A 27,188-nucleotide genomic window follows, 5' to 3' on the forward strand; every position below is an offset into this window, starting at 1 on the left:
AATAACTTTAAAAAGTTATTTTTCCCAGTCACTTGTTCAAAGTTGTTTTGTTTATGTGTTACAGTATGGGATTTCATCAAATGTATCTTCCAAGCTACTTTTTATTTTTTCTTGCAGATCTTTGTAGAATTTGATGGCTGTAACTGGAAGCAACACTCCTGGGTTAAAGTTCATGCTGAAGAAGTTATTGTGCTTTTGCTGGAAGGGTCACTTGTATGGGCACCCCGGAATGACCCAGTCCTTTTGCAGGGCACTCGAGTCTCAATTGCACAGTGGCCAGCCCTGGTGAGTAGTTTTTATTATTATTTTTTATTTGGTCCTAGGGCTTAATTCCAGAGTCTAACTCATGCTAGCCAAGATCTCTACTAATGAGCCATACCTGTAGCCCCCAAATCCTGCCACCTACTACCTCAGGTCTGCCAGGGTACTTGTTAGGCAAGTGATTTCACTGAGCTGTATATACCCTTGGTCCCTGAGTGGCCCCTATTGGGTAGGAACATATTTGAGCTTTCCTAACATAACTATAGTGTTTGCCCAGTAGTGGAACTCTTTAGAATTCACAAAACCCTACCTTAAAGTTATGAAAGTAAAAATTAAGAGAGAGCTTTTCTCTTCTGTGTTCTCCAAAACACTCTGACAATATTTGATACTGTTTATCTCTAAATAATTTTTTCACTTTTAGTCTTTTCTCATAGCAAGATTTGAAATAGTGTAATCCTCAAAAGTGTTTTGTAATTAAGTTTTGTTTTTTGAAATGAAATGAAATAGTATTATAAAATTCTGAGAGTATCCATTTGTTTTTATCTATCCTGTTAGATAAATGGCAATTTTTAAAAAATCCTAATTCTCCTGTGGCTAATCAAATTAAATAAATAATATTCAAAGCAAATATTATTTGACCTATTGATTATGCATATTATTCCTTACTAAATTGTCTTTTTCTTTTGTATGTGTCAGGGGGTGCTGGGTATTAAACCCAGGGCCTAGCACATGCTAGGCAAATGTTGTACCACTGAACACATCCCTAGCTTTTTCTTTTTTATGTTTTTATTAGTGCATTATAGTTATACATAATATTGGGATTTATTTTGACATGATCATACATACATGGAATATAATTATCTTTATTTCAGTCCTTGGTACTTCCCTTTTCCCTCTCTTCTCCTTCCCCTCATTCCCCCTTCCTTTTTCTATTGGTCTTCCTTCTATTTACTTATTGGTTTATTTTGTTGGTTTTTTTTTTTTTGTTTGTTTGTTTGTTTTTGTTTTAATACTGGGGATTGAACCCAGGGCACCTAACCACTAAGCTACATCCCCAGCCCTTTTTATTTTTTATTTTGAGACAGGGTTTTGCTAAGTTGCTGAGGCTGGCCTGGAATTTGTTATCCTCCTGTCACTGGGATTACAGACGTGTACCCTCATACCTGTTTTTGTTTCTTTGGTACTGGGGATTGAACCCAGAGGTACTTTATCACTGAGTCACATCCCCAGCCCTTTTTTATATTTTATTTTCAGACAGGGTTTCACTAAGTTGCTTAGGGACTTGCTGAGTTGCTGAGTTTCATTTTTTGCCACTTTGCCTGGATTATTGTGTTTTTAAGTTGGTGCTTAATAGGTACTCATAAAGGGAGAATTCACATGGAGTATTTATATATGTACATAGCATAATTTGGCCAATTTCATTCCTCATTTCCTCCTTTTTCCTGTCCCTCTTCCTTTCCTCTCAACCTCCTTCTATTCCATTGATCTTCCTTCTGTTTTCATGGAGTTCCCCCCACCCTCCACCTTTTCTTCCCTTATTTTGCACTAGCATTCTCATATGAGAGAAAATATTTTGGCCCATGGCTTTCTGAGTCTGGCTTATTTCTTTATGGCTGAGTAAAATTCTATTATGTACATATACCACATTTTCTTTATCTATTCATCTGTTGATGGACACCCCGCTGGTTCCATAACTTGGCTATTGTGAATTGTGTTGATATAAACATTAATATGCCTGTATTGCTATAGTATGCTGATTTTAGTTCTTTTGGATAAATACCAAGGAGTGGAATAGAGTGGGTTATATGATGGGTCCATTCCTAGTCTTTTGAGGAGTCTCCATACTGCTTTACAAAGTGGTTGTACTAGTTGGAAGTTTGCAGTCCCACTAAGAATGTATGCATTTCCCCATATCCTTGCCAGCACTTTTTCATTTGTTGTTATTTTTGCAGTACTGCACATTGACTGTTTTGTTTTTGTTTTGCCGTGTTGGGGTTTGAACCCAGAGCTTCACACATACTAGGCAAGCACTCTACTACTGAGCTATGTCCCCAGCTCTTTTCATTATTTATTTTTTGGTACCAGGGATTGAACTCAGGAGCACTTAGCCACTGAGCTACATCCCCAGGCCTTTTTTTTTTTTTTTTAATTTTGACACAGGGTCTCACTAAGTTGAGAGGCTACTCTTAAACTTGCAGCCTTCCTGCCTCAGCCTCCTAAATCACTGGGATTATAGGCATGTGCCACCATACCTGGCCTTTTCAGGTATGGTGAAAATACCTGTTTTGTTTTTGTTTTTTGGTACTGGGGATTGAACTAAGGGGCACTCAACCACTGAGCTACATCCCCAGCACTATTTTGTATTTTAATATTTATTTTTTTAGTTGTAGTTGGACACAATATCTTTATTTTATTTATTTTTATGTGGTGCCGAGGATTAAACCCAGTGCCTCATGCATGTATGTATGTGAGGCAAGTGCTCTACCACTGAGCTACAACCCCAGCCCTGGTATTCTGGGCATTTACTGAAATTTAGTCCTCTTGAAGGCTGATAAGATTAGTCAGATCCCTAAGGAAAATGAGGAATTTTTAATCTCAATTGTCCTTTTTAGCCATAAATAAAAGTATTTTTTAAATTTTTATTTTTATATGGCAGTGGAATGCATTACAATTCTTATTACACATATAGAGCGCAATTTTTCATATCTCTGGTTGTACACAAAGTATATCCACACCAATTTGTGTCTTCATACATGTACTTTGGATAATAATGATCATAATAGAAGAGTATTGAGCAAAGTTTTCTACGTTAGTTTGCTTCCTAGAGACAGATGCTAGGCTAGAAATGTTTCCAAGGACTTAAACTTTAGTTTATCTGTATTTACTAGTGTGAAAATATAAAAATAATATAATAATGAATACTTTTTCTGAAGTAGGGATTTATTGAATTGTTATTGGTTTTCATTTCCAAGTTCTAATCAGTTTCTGTCATTATGCTTCACAGACTTTCACTCCCCTAGTAGATAAACTGGGTTTGGGTTCTGTGGTGCCAGTTGAATACCTTCTGGATCGAGAACTTCGTTTCCTGTCAGATGCTAATGGGTTGCATCTGTTCCAGGTACTTTACACTTAACTCTGGTCTTGAGCCTATTATTTTTCTCCTTGCTAATTTCTTTGTTGATACAAATACTGGTGTTTCCCTTTTTCTTAGTGTTTCTTTGATTTCCTTCAATAAATTCCCCTGTGCCTTTTAAAGTTTCTCTGCTTCCTTGCAAAGTACTGAGGCTTCTTTCCTTTTCTGTATAACCCTGCTCCACACTAAAGCCATTGAAGACTTAAGACCACAATTCTGAGGGTCCCTTCAGAAGAGGTGGCTTCATTGAGTTGGTTGCTTCTGTAGTATGAGTCCTAGGGGCCCTATGCATACCTTAGTGGCATGGAAGTGGGGAGGAATGTGGACTGGTTCCATGCAGTGTGAAGTTTTGAAGAGCTTTTGGTATATCTTTAGTTTAAAAAAAAAAAAAATGGGATAAGTTAAATAGTTGAAACAAACTAGCTTCTGAGTTTGGGTTTCAGAATTTAACAAAGTACTGTTTAATTCTCACTTGTAAGGGTTACTATCTGAAGGTTAAAATCTGAGAGACTTCTAAGAGTTTTATTCTTATCAAGAAAGCCAAGAACAGTGTTTCCTAAACTGTTTTATGTATATTAATGTATATTTCTTTTTGTTATATAGTCCTCATGAGACCTCACTCTCAACAGTCTTGCTTTATTCATCTTTATAATCCCAGAGTTTATATGAGAATGGCATTCAGGAAATGTTGAATAAACACCAAAATAAGCAAAAAGGTTTATATGGAGTAAAATGTTTTGTGGTCAAATAAGTATGTGAAACCCTGACTTAAATATATTTCTTTTCTCTATGATTTCTCTGAACCTTGAGTATGATGTCGTATACAGAAACATATATAAATTTAGGCTCAGGAAATATCATGTTCTGCATGTGGAAAGATATAATATGTAATATTTTCTAAGCCTCATTTATACTAGCATTTTTAATTCTTGCAGAGATTCTCGTGAGACTAGAATTCTTAAGGCATTTTTAGCAAGTGTTGATATAGAACTCCTTGGTATGTGATTTTTCTCATTTAATTAGATGTTATTGCTATTTATTTTAACATTCAGTTGTTTTATCTTTACCAGATGGGAACAGATAGCCAAAACCAGATTCTTTTAGAACATACTGCTCTGAGAGAAACAGTTAATGCTTTGATCAGTGACCAAAAGCTACAAGAGATATTCAGCCGAGGTAAGAACAGGTAGTCTTCTGTCCCTGAACTCTGAATCAGGTGAATTGTCAGTTTTGAATGATATAATGGGACATCATGTAGCTTTAAACATTTGTCCTCATCCTCTTTTTGTGAGTAGAGACAAAAGTATCTCTGATTAGCTAAATCTCCAAATAAACTAGAAAAATAGGATCTCTCCAAGACCATTGTTTTCTCTCTCTCTCTTTTTTTTTTTTAATATTTTTTTTAGTTGTTGATGGACCTTTATTTTATTTTATTTTTTGTGGTGCTGGAAATCAAACCCAGTGCCCTGCATGTACGAGGCAAGCGCTCCACTGCTAAGCTACAACTCCAGCCCCCCATTGTTTTCTCTTCATTGTACTTTTCATAAACCATAGTTTTGTTGTAAGCTTAGTTTTTTTTCCCCATTTTAAAAATATTTATTAAGGACACTAGAAATATTTATTAAAAAACATGCACTAGAAACAATGTTAAGGCACTAATGATCTAGCCAGTAGCTAGAAAATCTTTACCTATTTTTTTTTTTTTAATACACCCAAGGGCGCTTAACCACTGAGCCACATCCCTAGCCCTTTTTTTTAATTATTTTTTATTTTGAGACAGACTCACTCAGTTGTTTAGGGCCTTGCAATCCTCCTGACTCAGCCTCCTGAGTTGCTGAAATTACACACATGTGCCATTGTGCCTAGAGCTGACTCTGCTTTTTTTGAATTTACTATCTGCAGGTTTCTAAAAAATCTAGGACTAGCTGGGTGTAGTGGCTTACACCACTAATTTGGGCAACTTGGACAGCTGAGGCAGGATTGCAAGTTCCAGGCCTATCTCAGCAATTTAGTGAAACCCTCAGTAACCTAGTGAGATTCTGTCGCAAAATAAAAAATAGAAAGGTCTGGGGATGTAGCTCAGAAATGAAGCACTCCTGCGTTCAATCCTCATTACCAAAAAGAAAAAGCTAAAGACTCTTAACACCAACATATAACTTAGAGTGCAAAGTATGTTCATAAAACAATGCATCCACAGACTTATTCACATGAATAGTATGCTTTAAGTATAAATAAATGAACATAGGGTGTAGCTCAGTGGTAGAGTGCTTTTGCCCAACATGCCATAGCCCCTGGGTTTGATCCTTAGTAACAAACAAACAAAAACAGAAAGAAGAATTATTAGTTTTCAAGCTCAGATACCGGTTTTGCCTCAAGAGTCTATACGAAGAGTAAACTACTTCATTTATCCTTCCTTTCATGTCATGCATTCACTCACCTTCATTTCTGGGCCTTATGATAATCATTATTTTTAGTGAAGTAGTGTCCTTGGTTCTATTTTTGTCAAATAAATCTAAACAGGTGAAGTTAAGAATACTGACCTAATGGAGAAAAAAAGATATCAGGATAAAATGATGTTTAATAAACAAGGAATGATATAGAGGAAGAAAGAATGTGAGGAAAAATTAGTAACAGAAGAAAATTGAGTGGACAAAATGAGAGGTGGTGATATGTGAGTATATACAGAGAAATTAAGGAAACTTAATTATAGCTCTAAGAAAATAATCTAAAATTAGTAATGCTTTAGCTATATAGTCTCAAATGTACAATGATATGTGGGAGAGAGAAACTGTCCTTGGAAAGACCAGCTGAAATTGCAGGGTAACATTACCTGCTGATAAAGTAATATTTTTGAAACTCTGTGTTCCTAGGAAGACAGGTGCTATATTTGTTCAGACTATTATTAGTGCAGAGGCTAGAAACCTCATAAATTGAACTCTCAGCTGTTATTGAAAGTCAGATAGCAGAATGTTAATGATTATGTATCATTCCTGTGGTGGTTTATCCTAATAGCACATCCAATGGGACTGGGGGTTTAGCTTAGTGGCAGACATGTACAAGGCTCTGGGTTTGATCCTCTGCAGCACAAATAAAAAAGAAAAAGAGTACATTCAACTTAGTGGTCTCCTACTTTTTTCATACACATGTCAGGTATATGAGTAAATTTCCATATTACTTGTTGTTGTTGTTTAATTTGTAAGTTTCTTTCCCTTTGAATATTACAATTATTAAATTGTTGAATATAGGGGCTAGGGATGTTGCTCAATATCAGAGTGCTTCCCTGGGATGTATGAGGACAAGGGTTCTATCCCAACATCTCAAAAAGACTCAATGCTGAGTGTGGTAAATCTAGAATTGCTACTTTGTTAGCTCTGTCAAGGGGCAGATATTTGAAAGTGCCAAGTATTTCCATCATGTAATTTTCCTTTTGCTTTCAGAAACAGTTATGAAACATAACTTAGCCAAAAATACAGTTTTGACTGATCTCTTTTTTAGGTCCCTACAGTGTTCAAGGTCACAGGGTCAAAGTGTACCAGCCAGAGGGGGAAGAAGGGTGGATCTGTGGTGTCGTAAGCCATCAGGACTCCATCACCCGTCTTATGGATGTGTCTATAACTGAGGTGAGGCTGTGTTAATTCCATCTAAATTCTATCAGTCCCCTTACAGAGCATGGTGTAAAGAATGTGAATACTTTATCCCTGGCTCTTATCATTTAATGATTGTATAACCCTTAGAAGGGGTGTGCAACTTTATCATCCCACTGTTCTCATCTTTAAGTTAGAAGTAATTGTGTAAAACCCCACTTACTTCACAATACTGTTTTGAAGACTGAAATAATATATTTAAAAGTGCTTTGAAATCTGTAAAACAATATGCAGTTGTAAGGTGATAATATTTATCATATTCATAACAGTTTGTATTAAAGACCAATTAGTTAGCATTGGCTTCTGTATTACTTTTGCCACTATATCCTAGATGCTGAAAAAAATTGCTTTTAATGAACAGAGAAGAACCTAACACCTAAGAGATACCTGGAGAATTATTTAGGAGAAACAGTAGATGAGTGTTTCTTTTTTTTTTAATTTATTTTTTTGGTTGTAGTTGTTATTTATTTCTTTCTTTAATTTTTTTAAAAGTTAAATAAATCTTCATTTAAAAATTTCAAAAAACATACATACATAAACTAGATAATGAAAGCCAACCTTTCCCCTACGTAAATGTCACTCAGTGGCAACCACCATTAACAGTTTGGTATATATTCCATATTCTTTTTATTTTTTGTTTATTTATTTTTAGTATTTATTTTTATGTGGTGCTGAGGATGGTACCCAGTGCCTCACACATGCTAGACAAGTGCTCTCCCATTAAGCTATATTCCATATTCTTCCAAATATTTTCTATATATGTATTTCTGTAGGTTATATAGTGTATCTTATTTACTTAATTGTATATAACCTCCATTTTTTTTTTTTTTTTCCTGATACTGGGGACTGAACCCAGGGGCACTTTACCGCTGAGCTACATCTCCAGCGTTTTTCTTTTTTGTTGTTGTTGTTTTTTTTTTGTTACTTTGAGATAGTGTCTTGCTAAATTGCCAAGGTTGGCCTCAAACTTGCAGTCCTCCTGCCTCAGTCTCCTGAGTTGTTGGGATTACAAATATGTGCCACTATACTTGGTTTATAACAAGCATTTTTAATCTTTATTTGTGAATATAGAGATGTGAATTTTTTTTTTTTTTTTTCCCTTTATGGTACTGGGGATTGACAATACCCCAGCAGTTCTTTTCACTGAGCTACATTCTGGGCCTTTTTAAATTTTTATCTTGAGACATGATCTCGCTAAGTTGCTGAGGCTGGCCTTGAACTTGGAATTCTTCTGCCTTAGTCTCTCAATTTGCTGGAATTAGAGACATGTGCCACTGTGCCCAGCTGACTTATTCCTTTAAAATAGATGTGTGCTATTCCAAAAAATGAATATATCATAGCTAGTTTAATCTAAAATTGAAGGACATTTAAATCTTTGCCAGTATTTTCACTAATACAAATGATGACACAGTGAACATACTTGAACATCCTTTCACATTTATGATTTATTGGAATAAATTCCTTGGTTTGTAATTGCTAAGTTAAAAGATATACATAGTAAAAAAAAATTTTGTGTGTGTGTTGTTGTACTGGGAATTGAACTCAGGACCTCATACATGCGAGGCAAGTGTTCTATAACTGAGCTATATCCCCAGCCCTACACAGTAAATTTGATGTTTTATGTCAAAGTACTCCCTCTCCTAAAGTTTGTATTCTTTAGTAGTAAAGTAGGTTTGTTTGTTTTGGGTGTTTTTTATTGTTTTGGTTTTTGTGGGTTTGGGGTTTTTTGTTTTGTTTTGTTTTGTTGGTGGTACTGGGAATTAATCCCAGGGTCTCAAATATGCTCTATCACTGAGCTACATCCCCAGCCCTATATAATGATTTTTGTAATGATTGTTGGTTCTGAAGATTTTTGATTTCATAATACACTGAATAGGAATGTTTTTGATATGGAATATTTCAAATTAAAATCCCTAAAAGACATACTTGAGCATTAAACTCAATTGTTCCTTTTATTCATGAACTTAACAAATATATTAATGCTCACCATATTCCACACCGTGTTTCAGATATCCTTACTATAGCAGTGATTGAGACAGTAAATATCCCTTCTCTCATGGAGCTTTCTTCTAATAAGGGAATAGAAGCAATAAAGAGATACTTACATAGATTAGGAAAATGTTAAGTCTTGGTGAATAAGGCATTAAATAATCTCTCTCCCCCACCCTTTTCCCATATGTTCTGCTATCCTGCTGCTACCATAGAGTGGTGAGATCAAGTCAGTAGATCCCAGACTCATCCATGTGATGCTGATGGATAACACAACGCCTCAAAATGAGGTACAGTAAACAACTGAGTCTCTGAGAAGACTCATGAGCTTGCATTTTCTTGTTATGTAGTTTCCTTTTACATGGGTGCTGCTTGGGTTGTTCAGATGGACTGTCTTGGTAAGGGTGGATGGTGTCAAGAAAGAGACCTAGTTTGAGTAAACCCTTTCAATTTGACTTGTTCTATAGTTGTTATAAAGTCTTAAGTCCTAACTTTCTTTTATATTTTCTTAAGTATATTTGAAAGAGGTAGTAGTTAAAACTGCAATAAATGGTAGTAATAATCATGACCTTACCAGTAACTAGATATGAAAGAAAAGCTACATCCTCTTTTTTCCTATTAGGTGGCACTGAGCTCCAACAGAGTCTTTTTTACTTTTTATCTTGAGACAGGATCTCGCTAAGTTGCTGAGGCTGGCCTTGAACTTAGCATTCTTCTGCCTTAGTCTCTCAACTTGCTGGAATTAGAGGCATGTGCCACAATAGATGTATGCTATTCCAAAAGATGAATATATCATAACTAATTTAATCTAAAATTGGAGGACATTTAAATCATTGCCAGTATTTTCACTAATACAAATGACAACACAATGAACATACTTGAACATCCTTTCACATTTGTTATTTATTGGAATTAATTCCTTGGTTTGCAATTGCTAAGTTAATAGATATACATAGTAAAAAAAAATTTTTTGTGTGAGTTATTGTACTGGAGATTGAACTCAGGACCTCATACATGCTCATATATTCCCAAGTAGAATCAAATGAACAGGTGCCTAGTTCAGTGCTTAGCACACAGTGGATTATTCTATAATTATAGACTAAGCCAACACTTGGTTCATTTAGAATTATTATAGCCAAAAATAAATAAATAAGCGCATTATAAATCTCTACCTGAACCAATAAGGAATCCTGTGTGAGTATCCTTCAGTAAATCAACTGTCCACACATGCCTCATAGTATCTTATCACCTCTATAAATATTGCTTTCTTGCTGAGTATATAGTCCTTCATCATCTTTTTTATCTAGTTATTCTTGACTTGATTTAAAAAGAAAAAGATCAGACTAAGAAAGGAAGAATCAGTATTAAATTTAATAGCTTTTTATTTATGTATTATATTAATCGGGAATAGGTTAAGTCCCTTGACTATGTTTACATGGCTGAAAAACCTGTTACTTTGATGTTGCATTGGGCTCTATTTTTAGTCCATTATTTCACTCATTCATTAAGCACCTATTGTATGCCAAATAGTATACAGCTAGCCCAGTATAACTGAAAAGTACTATACTCAGTGTCCTAGGTTACTTTCTTGCATGTGAGTAGTTCATTATAAGTTATTTTGGGAATGGTTGCTGTGAGCCAGGTTCTTCAAGTTGACTGCATGAGTTAGAAGTGGAAGTGTGGTTGTTAGCAGTAAATTTTGATTTTTCCTTTTTGGCTTTGCCATGATGTGACATATTCTTTTGTTTGTTTTTTCCCCAGTATCAGGGATTGAACCCAGGGGCACTTAACCACTGAGCCACATCCTCTGTCCTTTTTCGTGTTTTATTTAGAGACAGGGTCTCACTGAGTTGCTTAGGGCCTAACTAAGTTACTTAGGCTGGCTTTGAACTTGGAATCCTTCTGCCTCAGCCTCCTGAGCTGCATGCTCAGGTATGCGCCACTGTGCCCAACTTGACTTTTATTCTTGGCTAGCCAAATTCAATTACAGTTTGCCAGGTTTTCCAGTAACCCTTCTTAGAGATCTGTGATTGCCTCATCTCCTTTAACAGTGAGTATAAGAGAATAAGCAAGAAAGAAAAGAAAGATTTCAGCTAAGCTCAGTGGCACATGCCTATAATCTCAGATTTCAGAGGCTGAGGCAAGAGAATCACAGGTTTGAGACCAGCTTCAGGATTTTAGTGAAACTCTTATCAAAACATAAGTAGGGCTGGGGATGTAACTCAGAGGTAAAGTGTCCTGGGTTCAAGTCCCATTACCAGAAATAAAATAAAGGACAAAAAATGCCCATCCTCAAGTTTACCCTTTTTATTTATTTATTTGGTACCAGGGATTGAGCCCAGAGGCATTTAACTATTGAGTCACATCCCCAGCTCTTTTTTATATTTTATTTAGAGACAGGGTCTTACTGAGTTGCTTAGGGCCTTGCTAAAATCGCTGAGGCTGGCTTGAAATAACAATTCTCTGCCTCAGCCACCTGTACTTTACCCTGTAATTTAAGAAGAAAGTAAAAATAAAAAACTGATGGTAATCCAGGTTGAAGAAAAGATAAAGTTTTAAAAGAGAATGGATGAATTTAAGCTGGGCATGGTAGTGCATGCCTGTAATCTCAGCTACTTGGGAGGATGAGGCAGGAGGATTAAGAGTTCTAGCCCAATTTGGGCAACATAGCAAGAGCCTGTCTCAAAGAGGATGAAATGAAAACAACGTTTAGCAAACAGTTTTTGAATGATTTGAAAAACTTGGGTAATATTGCCAGAAGTATGTTACTTATTATTATATTACTTAATACTATATATTTAGAAATACAGATAATATTCAGAAGTAGGGTAGAAATGGAAGTAAATCTTGAGCCTTAAGACTTGGGCGGGGGCTGGGATTGTAGTTTGGTAGTAGAGCGCTTGTCTAGCATGTGTGAGGCACTTGGGTTGGATACTTGGCACCACATAAAAATAAGTAAATAAAATAAAGACTTGTAGGGGAAGCTAGGTACAGTGGTACAAGCTTGTAATCCCAGGGGCTTAGGAGGCTGAAGCAGGAGGATCACAAATTCAAAGCCAGTATTGGCAACTTAGCGAAACCCTGTGTCAAAATAAAAAATATAAAGGGATGAGGATGTAGCTTAGTGGTTCAATACCCAGTACCCCCCAATATATGGGGGGCTGTTTTATATATATGAATGACTTGTAGGGGAAATTAAAGGAGAAACACTAGATAGGAAGACAGCAAAAAGGAAAAGTACTGAAACTATTACTAAGAAGATAAGAAATTTAAAATTCATAAAACATTTCCATTGAAAAGCTATAGTAATGATTACAAGAAAGAAAATAGATCTACAAATAATACTGCCCAAAGTATTAAAGGACAGTAAGAATAAATTAATGAAGTTTATAAATATTAATACCTAGATAACAATGTTTCACTAGCTTATTAACCATCTTAGCACATGTTTTTGAAATACCTTCTTCATATAAGTCCTTGATGCACAAAAAAGATTGCTGTAGAGAATGTTAGCTGTACCTCATGCCCCATTCTCCTTATCCTTCTCAGGGAAGGAGTTTACTCAGAATGGGTATTTTCTCTTTTAATCCATATCTTGTCTGGCCTTTCAAATAAGGTGCAAGTAAAATTTTCTGAGATAGATAGTCTGACATTACCAGAAGATAGAAGAGATTTGGCTTTTGGCCTGTGGTAGCCTGCTTTTTTCCCCCTTTCCTCTGTTTAATGCTTTGAAATAAGGTCTGGAGATCAATTGAATCTTTGTAGTGTCTGTGAGCTATCAGCTTCACTTTTCCTTTGCTCATAGATTTACAAATACTGGTAATCAAATATTGGTTTTAGTGACTTTTGGTTAAAAGGAATTTTGTATGTTAACACTTGAAGTACAAGTTTCTGTCAAAACCAAGAGATAAAGCAAGTTATTTCCTCAGTGTACAAATAAGCTTCCAGCCTAGCCTGGCATTTTATTTTGTAAAAATAAGTTCCACAAATTATAAAACCCATCAAAAAATAAAATACCATTTGAAGTAGTTTATTTATTGTAAGAGAAGATTTGCCAAGAGAGTTAACCTCTGATAACTGTTATCTTGAATGTGTGTATAAATGGGATTACAGGGAGATTGGAGCTTTTTGACAAAGAGTCTTAGAGCTGGCATCAGAATTTGGCAATCTTTGCCTGCTTTTTCTGTTTCTAGAGATGGGAAAGAGCTAATGGATTATGGTTTTCACAGGATGAAAGGTCCTTTATAATAAATCTTTTTTGAATTTTGTTTTGTAGGGGGGTACGTTAAAAGCAGTAAAATCTTCCAAAGGAAAGAAGAAGAGAGAGAGCATAGAGGGGAAAGATGGCCGGAGGAGGAAAAGTGCTTCGGACTCTGGGTGTGACTCTGCATCAAAGAAATTAAAAGGAGACAGGGGTGAAGTAGACAGTAATGGGAGCGATGGAGGTGAGGCAAGCCGAGGGCCCTGGAAAGGAGGTAATGCCAGTGGAGAGCCAGGGCTGGATCAGAGAGCCAAGCAGCCACCATCTACATTTGTTCCCCAAATTAACCGCAACATTCGCTTTGCCACTTACACCAAAGAAAACGGCAGGACTCTGGTGGTACAGGATGAGCCAGTAGGTGGGGACACACCTGTACCTTTCACTCCATATTCTACAGCCACAGGTCAGACACCTTTGGCCTCAGAGGTGGGTGGAGCCGAAAACAAAGAGTCAGGAAAAACACTGGAACAAGTTGGCCAGGGCATGGTGGCTTCAGCAGTTGTGGTCACTACCGCCAGCTCCACCCCAACCACGGTGAGGATCTCAGACACTGGCCTTGCAGCAGGGACTGGGCCGGAAAAACAGAAAGGCAGCCGGTCACAGGCCTCAGGAGAGGTGAGTTGCTCTAGGGGCAGATTTGCTAGATTTGTGTTTACTCTCTCACCCTTCCTTATTGTTAACACCTTCACAGACATCTCAAATGCCCTAAGGAAGGAATATTTCTGAGATATGCTTAAATTATATTCTGTGGCTAGGCCTTTACTGCTCTCCTTGAGCAAATGTGTACATTTTAATAACTTTATCAGTTTTTAAAAGCCACTTGAACATCTGGACTCAGCTGCACATACCTGTAATCCCATCAGTTTAGGAATCGGAGGCAGGAGGATTACAAGTTTAAAGCCAGCCTCAACAACTTAGTGAGGTCTTCTCTCAAAATAAAAATTGACTGGGAATGTGGCTCAGTGGTTAAGTGCCCCTGGGTTCAATCCCCAGTACAAAAAAAAAAAAAGTCACCTGAACAATTAGGCTAATCAAAAACTGGTTATACAACCCAATTTAATGAGATTTAAAATAGATCTGATGGGGAATCTTTTTAATTCAATTATCTATTTAGTTCACCAAGTAGTTGAACCTCCACCAAATCTGAGAGGCAAGATTAATGAATTATAGTGTTGGTAATAGTGAACACTATAATTAAGGCTGTGAGTCCAAGCTACCATTACCCTATTTTCAGTTCATCATTTTCTGTGATATTTTCCCTTGAGTCTAGGTTACTTTCCATCGTTTAGTATGGCCATAAAAGTTTTTCCCTCACTAATTTCATTCTTTTAATAAGCCTTACTTGATGGATTTAATCATAACAGTTATTGCTTTAGTCTTTATCTGATAGGATTTTTTTTTTTTTTTTGCTAAAATGGAACTTTTGTTAAATGTAAGTTAATGTCAAGTTGACACTGCAATCCAAATTTAAGACAGTATCAAAATCTATTCTTTTGGTACTAGGGGCTGTGGCTCAATGGTAGAGCGCTTACCTGGTACGTGTGAGGCACTGGGTTTGATCCTCAGCACCTCATAAAAATAAAAACTAAAAGCCAGGCATGGTGTTGCATGCCTGTAATCCCAGCGGTTTGGGAGGCGGAGGCAGGAGAATCACAAGTTCATAGCCAGCCTCAGCAATTCAGCAGGGCACTAAGCAACTCAATGAGACCCCATCTCTAATAAAAAACAAAATAGGGCTGGGGATTTGGCTCAGTGGTCTAGTGCCCCTGAGTTCAATCCCTGATACCATAAATAAATAAATAACTATGGGGGTTTTTTTTTGTCCGTCTACAACTAAAAAAATATATATTTAAAAATTGAATTTCTTACTAATTTTGGTCACCAAACTGATTCACATAGGCCAACTCAAGCTAGAGTATGAAGTGAAAAGATGAAATGCATAATGATTTTTTTAAAGTACATAAGCCAGCCATGGAGAAACGTGCATATAGGCCCAGCTACTCATGAGGCTGAGGCAGGAGGATCATTTTAGCCGAGGAATTTGAGGCCAGCCTGGACAACAATGAGACCCCATCCAAAAAAAAAAAAAAGCAAAATAATATATAGGAAACTACTGTGTGCTAAGTACTGTGCATTATAAATATTTTAAATCACTACTTAAAGGAACCCACACACCAAAATAGGATAATTTCAGGTATAACAACACAGATAAAGCATGACATAGGACTGGGTGATATGGTTTAATAGAAAAAAATCTTGCCTAGCATGCATGAGGCCTTGTGTTTGATCACCAGCCCCACAAAGAACAAAACAAAGCAAACAAAAAACCCATGGTATATAAATTTCATCTGACTAATTCCTAATTCTAGCAAATACAATGTGTTAACCCCTAATATATAGGAATAGAGAGCGAGATGAAATGCCTAGGTAAAAGAGGACTGTAAATGCAAATTTCACACTGTTTTTTTCCTCAGTTAGTTGACCTATAGTCCCAAAAGAACCAGGTGAGGATCATAGATGAGTTTTTACTATGTTGCCCAGGCTATCCCTGAACCTGTAGGCTCAAACAATCCTCCTGCCTTCGCCTCCTGAGTGCTAGGACTATAGGTGCATGTTACCCACTTGGCTCAATGGAGTATTTTTANAAAAAAAAAAAAAAAAAAAAAAAAAAAAAAAAAAAAAATCTTCATAATTTCTGCACCATTTAAAATCAACTCTGTGTTAAGGCAGTATGAATGTAAATGAGAATTACAAAGTAAACCAAATTTGTGACCTACAAGAAAAGATCCAGTGAATGTCACTGTTCTTGGAGTAGCAAAGCTGATAGATGAAATGTGGAGTCAATATTTTTTTCAAATAGGTTGTAGAAACTTCTGTGAATATCATTTTGCTCATGTTTTAGCCTCTTTCTGCAGTATGATTTAAAATTACAGACATGAATGTTTCTGTTACAATTCTTAATCTGAAATAGAGAAATAGTTACCAGGACTTTCTTGCCCTAAAAGCTGGAGTTGAAATCAGTTTGTCATCGCTTTCTTATAAGGAAAGGATTTGGAATTTGATCATTTAAAAGAAAATGAAAGACCATCCAAATTATTTTTCATTCATGTGTGTATTTATTTTTAAAGGATAATGTTAGTAGTAAAACATGAGCTACTCGTGCAGGTTTCTTGCAGTCATACAGATGTCCATGCTCTGAGCCAATCCTGCTAGTGAAACAACAGCAAAATCTCAGGGCTGTGTCAGTCTTATTTTGGGTGGTGGGGGCAGGGGGGCATCTTAAATCAATGCTTTTGTAGTTAGTAAGAAAAAAAAATGAACTTTAATTTTTTAACTCTAAAATCTGTCAACAGATGTCAACTGCAAGCAAGCCATAGGAAGTGTCCCTGGTTCTTCTCCTTCTATGTCACCTTTAAGGATATTTAGCATTGTGTCATTTTAAAATGTATGATTCTTTGGCATTTAGTACATTCACCATGTTATAAAACCACTACCACCGTGAGATCCAGAAATTTTTCTCCTTTAAAATAAAACCCCATATTCATTCAGCAGTGATGGAATAATTTTTTATTTCCAATGTTTACAAATGAATGTTTAGGTATCATTCTCTACTACTTGAAAGTTGGTTGGTGTTTTTGTTTTGTTTTATTTTAGTTAATCTACATTTCAAGTCAAGTGCTAGGATCTGAGTTTTATTAAATTAACGAGTACTACATAAGGGCTCATAGCTACCTAAGAGTGTCTCTGTGTGTGCATATGGGTACATAATGTATATGAAAGTGCCCCTACCCTTATTTATACATATAATCATTCACATGCAGAAGTTAACATGGGAAGCATTATATAACATTTTATTTTCCAATTTGTTAGGCTAAGTGTTTTTATTTGGTGAATATTTCAGTAATGTACATTTTTCCTTTGGGGACTTTTGTTAGATCATAATTATAACAGAAGATCTCAATGGATAGCTTTCTTTATTTTAGCATCTTTAGGAGTAATATTAATTGCAAATTTTAGGTAGATTTGAACCAATAAATGGCCAGTTTCCAAAAGGATCCTTTTGTGGAGTTTCAGATTAATAAAGATACTTTTTCTTTAATAAGTGGGCTTATCATAGAAGTGAAGTTACTTTCTATAAGATGAAGATATTTGCAATAGCTTAAATAAATCAAAACTTTAACTGTAGTTTCTAAGGTCATTCAGATAGATTGATATTACAGAGGTCACTAGGTAAATTTCAAAGTAAAAGCTGTCATCAGGAATCTTCCCACAGTTCCCTAACAGAGTCTCTGTTTTCAAATACTGTAAATACTAAAAAGCCTACACACCTTTCTAGAACTGACCCATTGGGTAACAACTAAAGGAGAGGCAGGTTGAATGACATCTCTGGCTCATCTTGCTAGAGTTAAAATGCCCTCTGTGGTTTATGGCAAGTTTTTTCCCTTCCATTGCTGGTGAAATCCAGAAGAGCAAATAAGTAGAATTGTAGGAGAGAAAAGTTGATTGATCAATTGATCAATAATAAATATTGATTCAATGATAGGACAAGAAAGAGCTCATTAGGTTGTCATCTGAAGCCAGTGTCACTAATTCAGGCTATCTTCCTTTCAGAATTCAAGAAATTCTATTCTGGCCTCTTCTGGATTTGGAACATCTCTCCCAAGTTTATCACAACCATTGACTTTTGGAAGTGGAAGGAGCCAGTCCAATGGGGTTTTAGCTACAGAGAACAAACCTTTGGGCTTCTCTTTTGGCTGTAGCTCTGCTCCAGAGTCTCAGAAAGATTCTGATCTCTCCAAAAACTTGTTTTTTCAATGCATGTCCCAAACGTTACCCACCAGTAACTACTTCACTACGGTTTCAGAGAGTTTGGCTGATGATTCCTCTAGTCGGGACTCATTCAAACAAAGCCTTGAGAGTCTGAGCTCAGGCCTGTGCAAAGGCAGATCCACTCTTGGAGCAGACACTAAGCCAGGCTCTAAGGCTGGCAGCGCTGTGGACCGGAAAGTGCCTGCAGAGTCCATGCCCACCCTTACTCCAGCCTTCCCCCGGAGCCTCCTAAATACCCGCACCCCAGAGAGTCATGAAAATCTATTTTTACAGCCCCCTAAACTGTCCCGAGAAGAGCCTTCTAACCCTTTCCTGGCATTTGTGGAGAAAGTTGAACACAGTCCTTTCAGCAGCTTTGCATCTCAGGCATCAGGTAGCTCTTCCTCTGCTACCACTGTCACCTCCAAGGCATCAACCGGCTGGCCCGAGCCTCACTCGTCTGCAGATTCAGCATCTTTAGCAAAGAAGAAAACCCTCTTCATTACAACTGATTCCTCCAAGCTGGTGTCTGGTGTTCTAGGCTCAACTCTTACCACTGGGGGTCCAAGCCTCTCTGCCATGGGGAATGGCCGCTCCAGCTCACCCACCAGTAGCCTCACCCAACCCATTGAGATGCCTACTCTCTCCTCAAGCCCCACAGAGGAGAGGCCAACTGTGGGACCTGGGCAACAGGACAATCCCCTCCTCAAAACCTTTAGTAACGTCTTTGGCAGGCACTCGGGCTGCTTTCTGTCCTCCCCAGTAGATTTTTCGCAGGAGAACAAAGCTCCTTTTGAAGCTGTGAAAAGGTTCTCACTGGATGAGCGAAGCTTGGCTTGCAGACAGGACTCAGACTCTAGCACCAACAGTGACCTGTCAGATTTGAGCGACTCAGAGGAACAGCTGCAGGCCAAGACAGGCCTGAAGGGGATTCCAGAACACCTGATGGGGAAGCTGGGCCCCAATGGGGAGCGTAGTGCGGAGCTGTTGTTGGGCAAGGGCAAAGGGAAACAGGCCCCTAAAGGCCGACCTCGGACTGCACCCTTGAAAGGTGATCCTGCTAGGGACTATACGTGGGCTTTGCTCTGGCACTTGCCTCAAAATGCTTGTGCTTTTGTGCGGCAGATGCCTTCATATTGATGGAAAGTTCTAGAATCTTATAGAATTATAGAGGCAAAGAACCTGGCAGAGGCACCTTATCAAACTTGGTTGAATCTATACCAGCAATGTAAAAGGGTTATCTGCTCATAAAAGAGGACTATTCATCTTCATTAGCTTGTTGTTTTTAATTAGAAACTATATGTCCTTGTGTTGATTTCATTCCTTTCTATTTCATCATCTTTAATTTGCTTCCAGGGAGTTACTAAGAATTAGTTTTCATTCCCATATTAGTTTTCATCCCTTTGTAGACTTGATGAAACAAAAAGATTCACTCCCTTGGTTTGTTCCTCTCTGAAATGTAAGGATTTTTAACGCCTCTACCAAAAATCTATGAATTTATGATGTGAGGTTATGGTATAGAAGTGTATAAGAGAAAGTCTGGTGGTAAAAGTAGCTGCTTTCATTAGGAATTGATATCCTGTGAGAGCCCAAAAAGCCTAGATTAACAGTAGGCATATACTGAGTGACTAAGGGCAGGTGATGACTACCTTCTGCTGCATGAGGCACATACAGTTCTCCTTAGCTCCCAACCAAAGCCTCTTTGTTCCTTGCTCTTCCTTTCTGGGTTCATGGTAGATTATGTGCCCAAGCAGTGCAAAGAGGAATAGCCCTTTGACCAATGTTTGTTCACATGAGGAGTTTGTTAGTGGACCCTACTTATGCTTCTTATGACAGCCTTTTCTCCTCCCTTCCTTGCCACAGTTGGCCAGTCAGTGCTGAAAGATGTGAGCAAAGTGAAGAAGCTCAAGCAGTCTGGAGAGCCCTTTCTACAGGATGGGTCTTGCATCAATGTGGCACCTCACCTGCACAAATGTCGTGAGTGCCGCCTGGAGCGGTATCGAAAGTTTAAAGAACAGGAACAAGATGATTCTACTGTAGCCTGCCGTTTCTTTCACTTCCGGAGGTACCTAAATTCCTCTCCTTGCTGTCATTCCCAGTTTTCACTAGTGCCATATAATTCCCACTCTTTCTCTAAATCTATAAATTTGTCTTTCTCAGTTTTCCATAACCCCTCTGCTCACAGGGTGTATGCTGAGGCTTTGTTGTAGTAATTACTTAGTTGTTGGAAAATTATCCGTGGGTTGGTCCTTGCAGGATTGAAGTGGAGCAGTTTTAGCTGCTGCCATGTGCTATTCCTACTAAGCTGTTCCTAAGTTGGGTTCCATTTGAAACCAGTGGTATAAGCAGAAGAACTTCATTTTATTTTGGGAATCTGCCTGACCACTTCTTCTTCTTCAGTGCTAGGGTGACTTGAGTCACTTAAGAGAAGTAAGATTAGGAGATGATGTGAAGCACATTTCTTTTTATTTTCTCTCTCTCTTTTTTTTTTTGAGATGAGTTTTTACTATGTTGCCCAGGCTATCCCTGAACCTGTAGGCTCAAACAATCCTCCTGCCTTCGCCTCCTGAGTGCTAGGACTATAGGTGCATGTTACCCACTTGGCTCAATGGAGTATTTTTAAAATAGAGATAACTAATGAAAACAGCAATATCTAATCACTTTTCCTCTTCCTCTATGAGAAACTTAGGATCTGTCAAGGCTGATTTTGTTTTGTTTTTGTTTATTTGGCAATACTGGGGATTTAACCTGGGGGATGTGGAGCTACATCCCCAGTCTCTTTTTGTTTTTTGTTTTGAGACAGGGTCTTGCTAAGTTGTTGAGGCTGGCCTAAACCCATGATCCTCTAACCTCAGCCTCCCGCGTCATTGGGATTACAGGCATGCACCACCATGCCCAGCTAAGAATCTTTCATTTTTAAAATTAAAAAATCCAAATGGCTGCTGGGCACAGTGTACACGCCTATAATCCCAATGGCTCGGGAGGCTAAGACAGGAGGATCGCGAGTTCAAAGCCAGCTTCAGCAAAAGTGAGGCACTAAGGCTCAGTGAGACCCTGTCTCTAAATAAAAAAAAGAAAAGCTGCTGATCAGGGCTTGAGGTGTAGCTCAGTGGTAAAACATTTGCCTAGATGAGAAAAATGTGGGAGGACCTGGGGTTTGATCCCCAGCACCACCAAAAAATAAAATAAAATAAATAAAGGCTTATTGGTGTGGATGACCTTATTTGGCAAATATTTATTGAGCATTTAATATGTGCCAGTCATTATTCTGAACATTAAGGATTCAGTAGTGAACAAAACATTACATTCTGGTCTCAGAAAGTTTAGGGAGGAATTAAAGAAGCAGACAGACAATAAGAGGAAAAATAAATTAAGTAAATATTATGTCAATTAGTAACTTGAGAAAAATAAAGACGGGAAAGAGGATTGAAATTTCGGTAAGCTAGAGAGGCTACTATTTTAAACCAGGTGATCTGAGAAAGAGCAGGTTAAGGAATGACCTATTAGAGGTGAAAGAATAAAGCCACACAGTTGTTATTCAGGAGACAAGTATTCCAGACAAGTGCTGCCATTCTGAGACTGGAATATTCTTGATACATCCATAGAACTAGTATAGCTAAAATAGAGTAAGCAAGGGGAGTAATAGAGTTGAGATCAAAGAATTAATGATGAGTCTAGACTTAATAGGGCTACTCTAAGGGCCTTGATTTTTACTGTAAATAAGATGTTATTCGAAAAAACAAAAAAGAAGTCATTAGAGGTTTTGAGCTGATGAGTAACACTGATTAATGTCACTTTAAGTTGGGCATGGTGGTGCACATTATAATAATAGCTACTTGGGAGGCTGAGGCAGGAGGATCACAAGTTCAACTTGGACAACTTGCTGAGACCCTGTCTCAAAACAGATAATAAAGGACTAGGGTTGTAGCTCAGTGGTAATACGCTCCTGGTTTCAATTCCCAATTACCACCCACTGCTTTGACTACCTTTGTGGGAATAGACTATATATGAGGGCAAGGGGAGAAGCACAGAGAAGTTGAGAGACTATTGAAGGCAGAGTACTCAGAATTACCTGATGGGCTAAATTTGAAATTTGAAAGAATTTCCAGCTGGAGAGATTGAAATAACAGCTGGATCTACACCTTTAGAGTTAAGGGAAGAGATTCAACCTGGAGATACAAATTTAGATATCACCAGGGATTTAAAGCCCATAGTCTAATTTGAGACCTCAGGAGTCAGCATGTAGATAAAGACCAGAAGCAGGGCTAGGGTTGTAGCTTAGTGGTAGAGATCTCGCCTAGCATGCACAAGGCACTGGGTTTGATCCTCAGCACCACATAAATGTAAAATAAAGATATTGTGTCCATCTAAAAATTAAAAATAAAAAAAGAGTCTTAGGACCAGAAGCATTCTGAGAACTGAGCTCTGGCATTCTCCAGAAATGGGAAGTATTAAAAGGAATTAGTAAAGGGGACTGAGAAAAGACAGCCACTGAGGACAGAAAAACAGGAAGGTCGGGTGCGGTGGTACATGCCTATAATCCTAGCGACTCAAGAGGCTGAGGCAGAAGGATTTCAAGTTTGAAACCAACCTCAACAACTTAGGCCCTAGGCAACTCAGGGAGACCTGTCTCAAAATTAAAATTTTTAAAAAGGGCTGGGTATGTGGCTCAGTGGTTAAGTTCCCCTGGGTTCAATCCCTGGTACAAAAGAGGGAGAGAAAGAGTAAGACAACTGAAGAAAGCACTTCCAGAAAGGAATAAGGAACTATGTCAAATGCTGGCAGGTTGTGTAAGGAAAGGACTGAAAGTGACCTTTTGATAGCAAGATGAAATGACCTTGTCAAAAGTAGTTTTGGTAGTTTGGTAGGCAGAGTGTCTTATTGTACTGGATTAGGGAAAACATAAAGGAAAGGAAATGGTAGCAGACTTGAAGGAAACTTGGGTCTAACAAGCCAAAAAAAATGGAGGAGGATGTGAGGTTGAGAGTATTTTTGTAATGGTTATTGTAGCACGTTTAAATGCTGATTTTGTAGAGCATTAATAAATGATAATTGGAACCAGGCTTGGTGGTGCATGCTTGCAAGCCCAGTGGCTCGGGAGGCTGAGACAGGAGGATTGTAGGTTCAAAACCATCCTGTACAACAGCGTAAGACCCTGTATCTAAATAAAATACAAAATAGGGCTGTGGATATGGTTCAGTGTTCAAGTGCCCCAGAAAAAAAAAAAAAAAAAAAGATTGGTAGAGAAAAAGCTAGATGATATAGAAAAGAGGGAAATTAGTGGAGGAGTGCCTTTGGGTTGGGGAAAAGGGACGGGTGTAGGTGAAGATATTAACTTTCAAATGGACCTCATTCAGAGCAGAAGATCAAATGAAGAACATGGGCCCATTTGCAGGAGAGTATCCACACTTTGGAATGTGTGGGATGGGAGCTTGTGAACAATCTCTTCTGGCTTGTACCAGTAGAACAGGAAGTGAGGTTCTCACAGGGAATGTAATTTCAGAAGTATGAAAAGAAGGAGAGTATGAAAATAGGCATCTAGGAGAGGGAATCCTCCTGAGGTAGGTATACAGGAATTTTATTTATTTTTTTTTTTTAATTTTATTTTTTGTGGTACTGTAGATCAAACCCAGGGCCTCACACATGGTAGATAAGTACCCTACCACTAAGCTACATCCCCAGCCCTATACATGAGTTTAAAATGTGATGATGATATTTTATTTTTTTCTAGTCACATTCAGTGGCATGGGTGCAGTTGTAGAACAGGGAGACGGAAAAACTGATAAAACTGGTGACAGCTTTTTAAAGAATCAATACCTGCTAAGTGTTAAGCCTTCGTATTAGCTGAGAACATGTGCAGTTAGCCCTCCATATCCACTGGTTTCACATCCACAGATTTAACTAACTGTAGATTGAAAACATATTTAAGATTACAACTGTGTGTGTATTAAACATGTAAACACTCTTTTCTTTGTTAATTATTTCTTAATATAGTATGAAAATTATTTACATAGTGTTTACATTATATTAAGTATTGTAAGTGATCTAGAGATGACTTAAAGTATATGGGAGGACATACATAGATTTTATGCAAGTACTATACCATTTAAACAACCACAGGTTTTGGTAGCTGGGGCAGGGCAGGGATGTGGCCTGAAAGCAAACCTCCTTGGATCCCAAGGACAACGGTATTTGACTGTCTTCTTTTTTCAGGTTGATCTTCACTCGAAAAGGGGTGCTTCGTGTGGAGGGGTTTCTAAGCCCTCAGCAAAGTGACCCTGATGCCATGAACTTGTGGATTCCTTCTTCCTCCCTAGCAGAAGGGATAGACCTAGAGACCTCAAAATACATTCTGGCCAATGTTGGGGACCAGTTCTGTCAGCTTGTAATGTCTGAGAAGGAGGCCATGATGATGGTGGAGCCACATCGTAAGACATTCTCTTGCTTGTTTCCAGATACTTTTCATTGTAAACTGTTTTCTTTCACTTAAAGGAGGGTTAAAGTGGAAGATGGCATTTTTCTGTGAATGAATTAAGACCAATAAGTTTTCTTTTTGTAGTAACTATAGCTGAGGCCTTAACTATATCCAGCAGACTTTATTTTTTCAAGTCTTTGACAATTAACCAAAAAAAACTTACCAAAATAATTTTATCATTTTATAATCCTACCAGCAATGTACAGAGGTTCCTTCCCTGCCTGTCATTTTTTGTTACACAGGTGCCATAAGACACATTTGAATCCCCAATTTTATTTTTATTTTTTTTATTTCAAGACAGCACCTTGCTGCATTGCTTAGGGCCTTGCTAAGTTGCTGAGGCTGGCCTCAAACTTGTAATCCTCTTCCCTCAGCCTCCCATATTACTGGGATTACAGGCATGTACTGCCATGCCCAGCTGGTTTATCCTGAATATTTTTAGTTTGCTTTAAACATATTTGTATTAATAAGTAATACTCTGGTTTGTGAATAAATGAGGTGGACCACCTACCATGTTTATACCTAGAACCCACATAATTATTAAGACATTTATAGTAGTTCCATATCTATAAGTTACTATACACTATCCCCAGACCAGGAAAGACTATACATGAAATCATGTCCTAAATTTCAAGAGACAAATCTTACTTAAAGCTTTCCCCAGGTTAAAATTTTATAGTGTCTTAAGTGACAACATGTAGCATTAACACCAGGCTATCATAACCTGGTATTACCACAAACCTTTGAAATGTTAGACATTCCTCATATATTTTTTTCTCCTCTTAAAATTATAGAAGCACAAACTTCATCCGAGCACAGTGGCACATGCCTGTAATCCCAGCAGCTTGGGTAGCTGAGGGGCAAGGAGGATCACAAGTTCAAGCCAGCCTCAGCAACGGCAAGGTGCTAAGAAAATCAGTGAGACCCTGTCTCTAAATAAAATACAAAAAATTAGGGCTGAGGGTGTGGCTCAGTAGTCAAGTACCCCTGAGTTCCATCCCCAGTACTCCCTTCAAAAAAGAAAGAAACACAAACTTCATGAATATTTGAGTTTTATTACTAGACAGAATGGTTTGAATGGGGATCAGCGAATCAGGGTCTTTTGCTAGTGATTAGGATTATCAGTGCCAACATTATTACTTTTTCTCTTTCCACCAGAGAAAGTTGCATGGAAGCGAGCTGTGCGTGGTGTGCGGGAGATGTGTGATGTATGTGAAACAACTCTTTTCAACATCCATTGGGTTTGTCGCAAATGTGGATTTGGGGTCTGCCTTGACTGCTACCGGCTCAGGAAAAGCCGTCCACGGAGTGGTAAGCAAATATTGTCTGATAAAATTCTAAAGGGAACCTTTATGTATCAGTTGAGTTGTGAAACTTGGGAATTGAAGGAGTAATCAGCTTGTACTGCTTAGTTCCATTTGTCTTTGTTGTAAGACCTTAAAATTTCCAATGCTCAGTTTATCTGGGAAGGCTAAAAAAAAAGCCAGGAAGGATCATTCCTCATCTTTCCTTGTTCTGTTTGGTTTTAAAAATATCTTTATTGAAGTATAATTCACACCATAAAATTTACCCTTTTAAAATGTATAGTTAAATGATTTAAATCATAAGATTGTGCAACCATCACCATTAATTCCATTTAATATCTTTTAGGAGTCCATTCACCATTCCTACCTCCCCCGGCCTTGGCTACCACTAATTTAATTTCTATCTGTAGGTTTGCCTATTCTGGTCATATCATGTAAATGGAATCATAAAATATTTGATCTTTTGTGACTGGCCTATTAGCATAATGCTTTAAAGTTTCATCCATTTGTAGTTCTTCAGTCTTTTTTTTTTTTTTTTTTCAGTACTCAGGACTGAACTCAGAGCCCATGAGTGCTAGTCAAGAGTTGTACTACTGAGCTACATCTCCAGCCCTTAGTTTTTTTTTTTGTAAATTTTTTTTATAGTCGTGGACACAATACTTTAATTTTATTTTTATGTGGTGCTGAGGATCGAACCCAGTGCCTCACATGTGCGAGGTGAGCGATATACCAACTGAGTTATAACCCCAGCCCCTTAATTCTTTTTTTGTATTGCCAAGCAGTATTCCATTGTATCAATATAGTACTATATTTTTTCTATCAACTGATGTACATGTGGGTTGTTTTCACTTTTGGCTGCTATGCATAGTGCCACTGTAAACATTTGTATATAAGTTTTTGTGTGGACATATGAGTTGTCTTGGTTATACACCTAAAAGTGGAATGACTGGGTCATAGGATAACTATACATTTAACCTTTTGAGTACCTGGACATGGTGGCACACACCTATAAGCCCAGCTACTTGGGAGCAGAAGTTGGTAGATCTCATTTTGAGGCCAGCCTAAGCAACATAGCAAAACCACCTCTCAAAAAATAATAATTGGCCAAGTGTATTGGCACATGTCTGTAATATTAGTAACTCAGGAGTCAGAGACAGGAGAATTGCAAGTTCAAAGCCAGCCTCAGCAACTTAGGCCCTAAGCAACTCAGTGAGACCCTGTCTCTAAATAAAATGAATAAAATAAAAATTGCTGGGATGTTGTTCAGTGATTAAGCACCCTAGCTTCAATCTCTGGTACCAAATTGAAAAAA

At 37.7% G+C, this 27,188-nt stretch overlaps 1 protein-coding gene across 1 annotated transcript in view; it reads left to right on the forward strand.

Moving 5' to 3' along the window:
• Kdm3b (lysine demethylase 3B) overlaps positions 1–27,188 on the forward strand; it is a gene marked incomplete at its 5' end in the record, with an annotated part of 58,590 nt that continues 31,402 nt past the window's right edge. The window contains 10 exons of the mRNA XM_048811621.1: positions 1–285; positions 3,266–3,379; positions 4,465–4,570; positions 6,890–7,014; positions 9,243–9,317; positions 13,304–13,903; positions 17,900–19,148; positions 19,961–20,162; positions 24,311–24,525; positions 25,731–25,883. Of these exons, the coding sequence (XP_048667578.1) occupies positions 1–285; positions 3,266–3,379; positions 4,465–4,570; positions 6,890–7,014; positions 9,243–9,317; positions 13,304–13,903; positions 17,900–19,148; positions 19,961–20,162; positions 24,311–24,525; positions 25,731–25,883 (3,124 nt within the window). The remainder of the gene's footprint in view (positions 286–3,265; positions 3,380–4,464; positions 4,571–6,889; positions 7,015–9,242; positions 9,318–13,303; positions 13,904–17,899; positions 19,149–19,960; positions 20,163–24,310; positions 24,526–25,730; positions 25,884–27,188) is intronic.

The sequence above is a fragment of the Marmota marmota genome, unplaced genomic scaffold (genome assembly GCF_001458135.2).
Source record: "Marmota marmota marmota unplaced genomic scaffold, marMar, whole genome shotgun sequence".
In the NCBI taxonomy this organism is placed as follows: domain Eukaryota; kingdom Metazoa; phylum Chordata; class Mammalia; order Rodentia; family Sciuridae; genus Marmota; species Marmota marmota.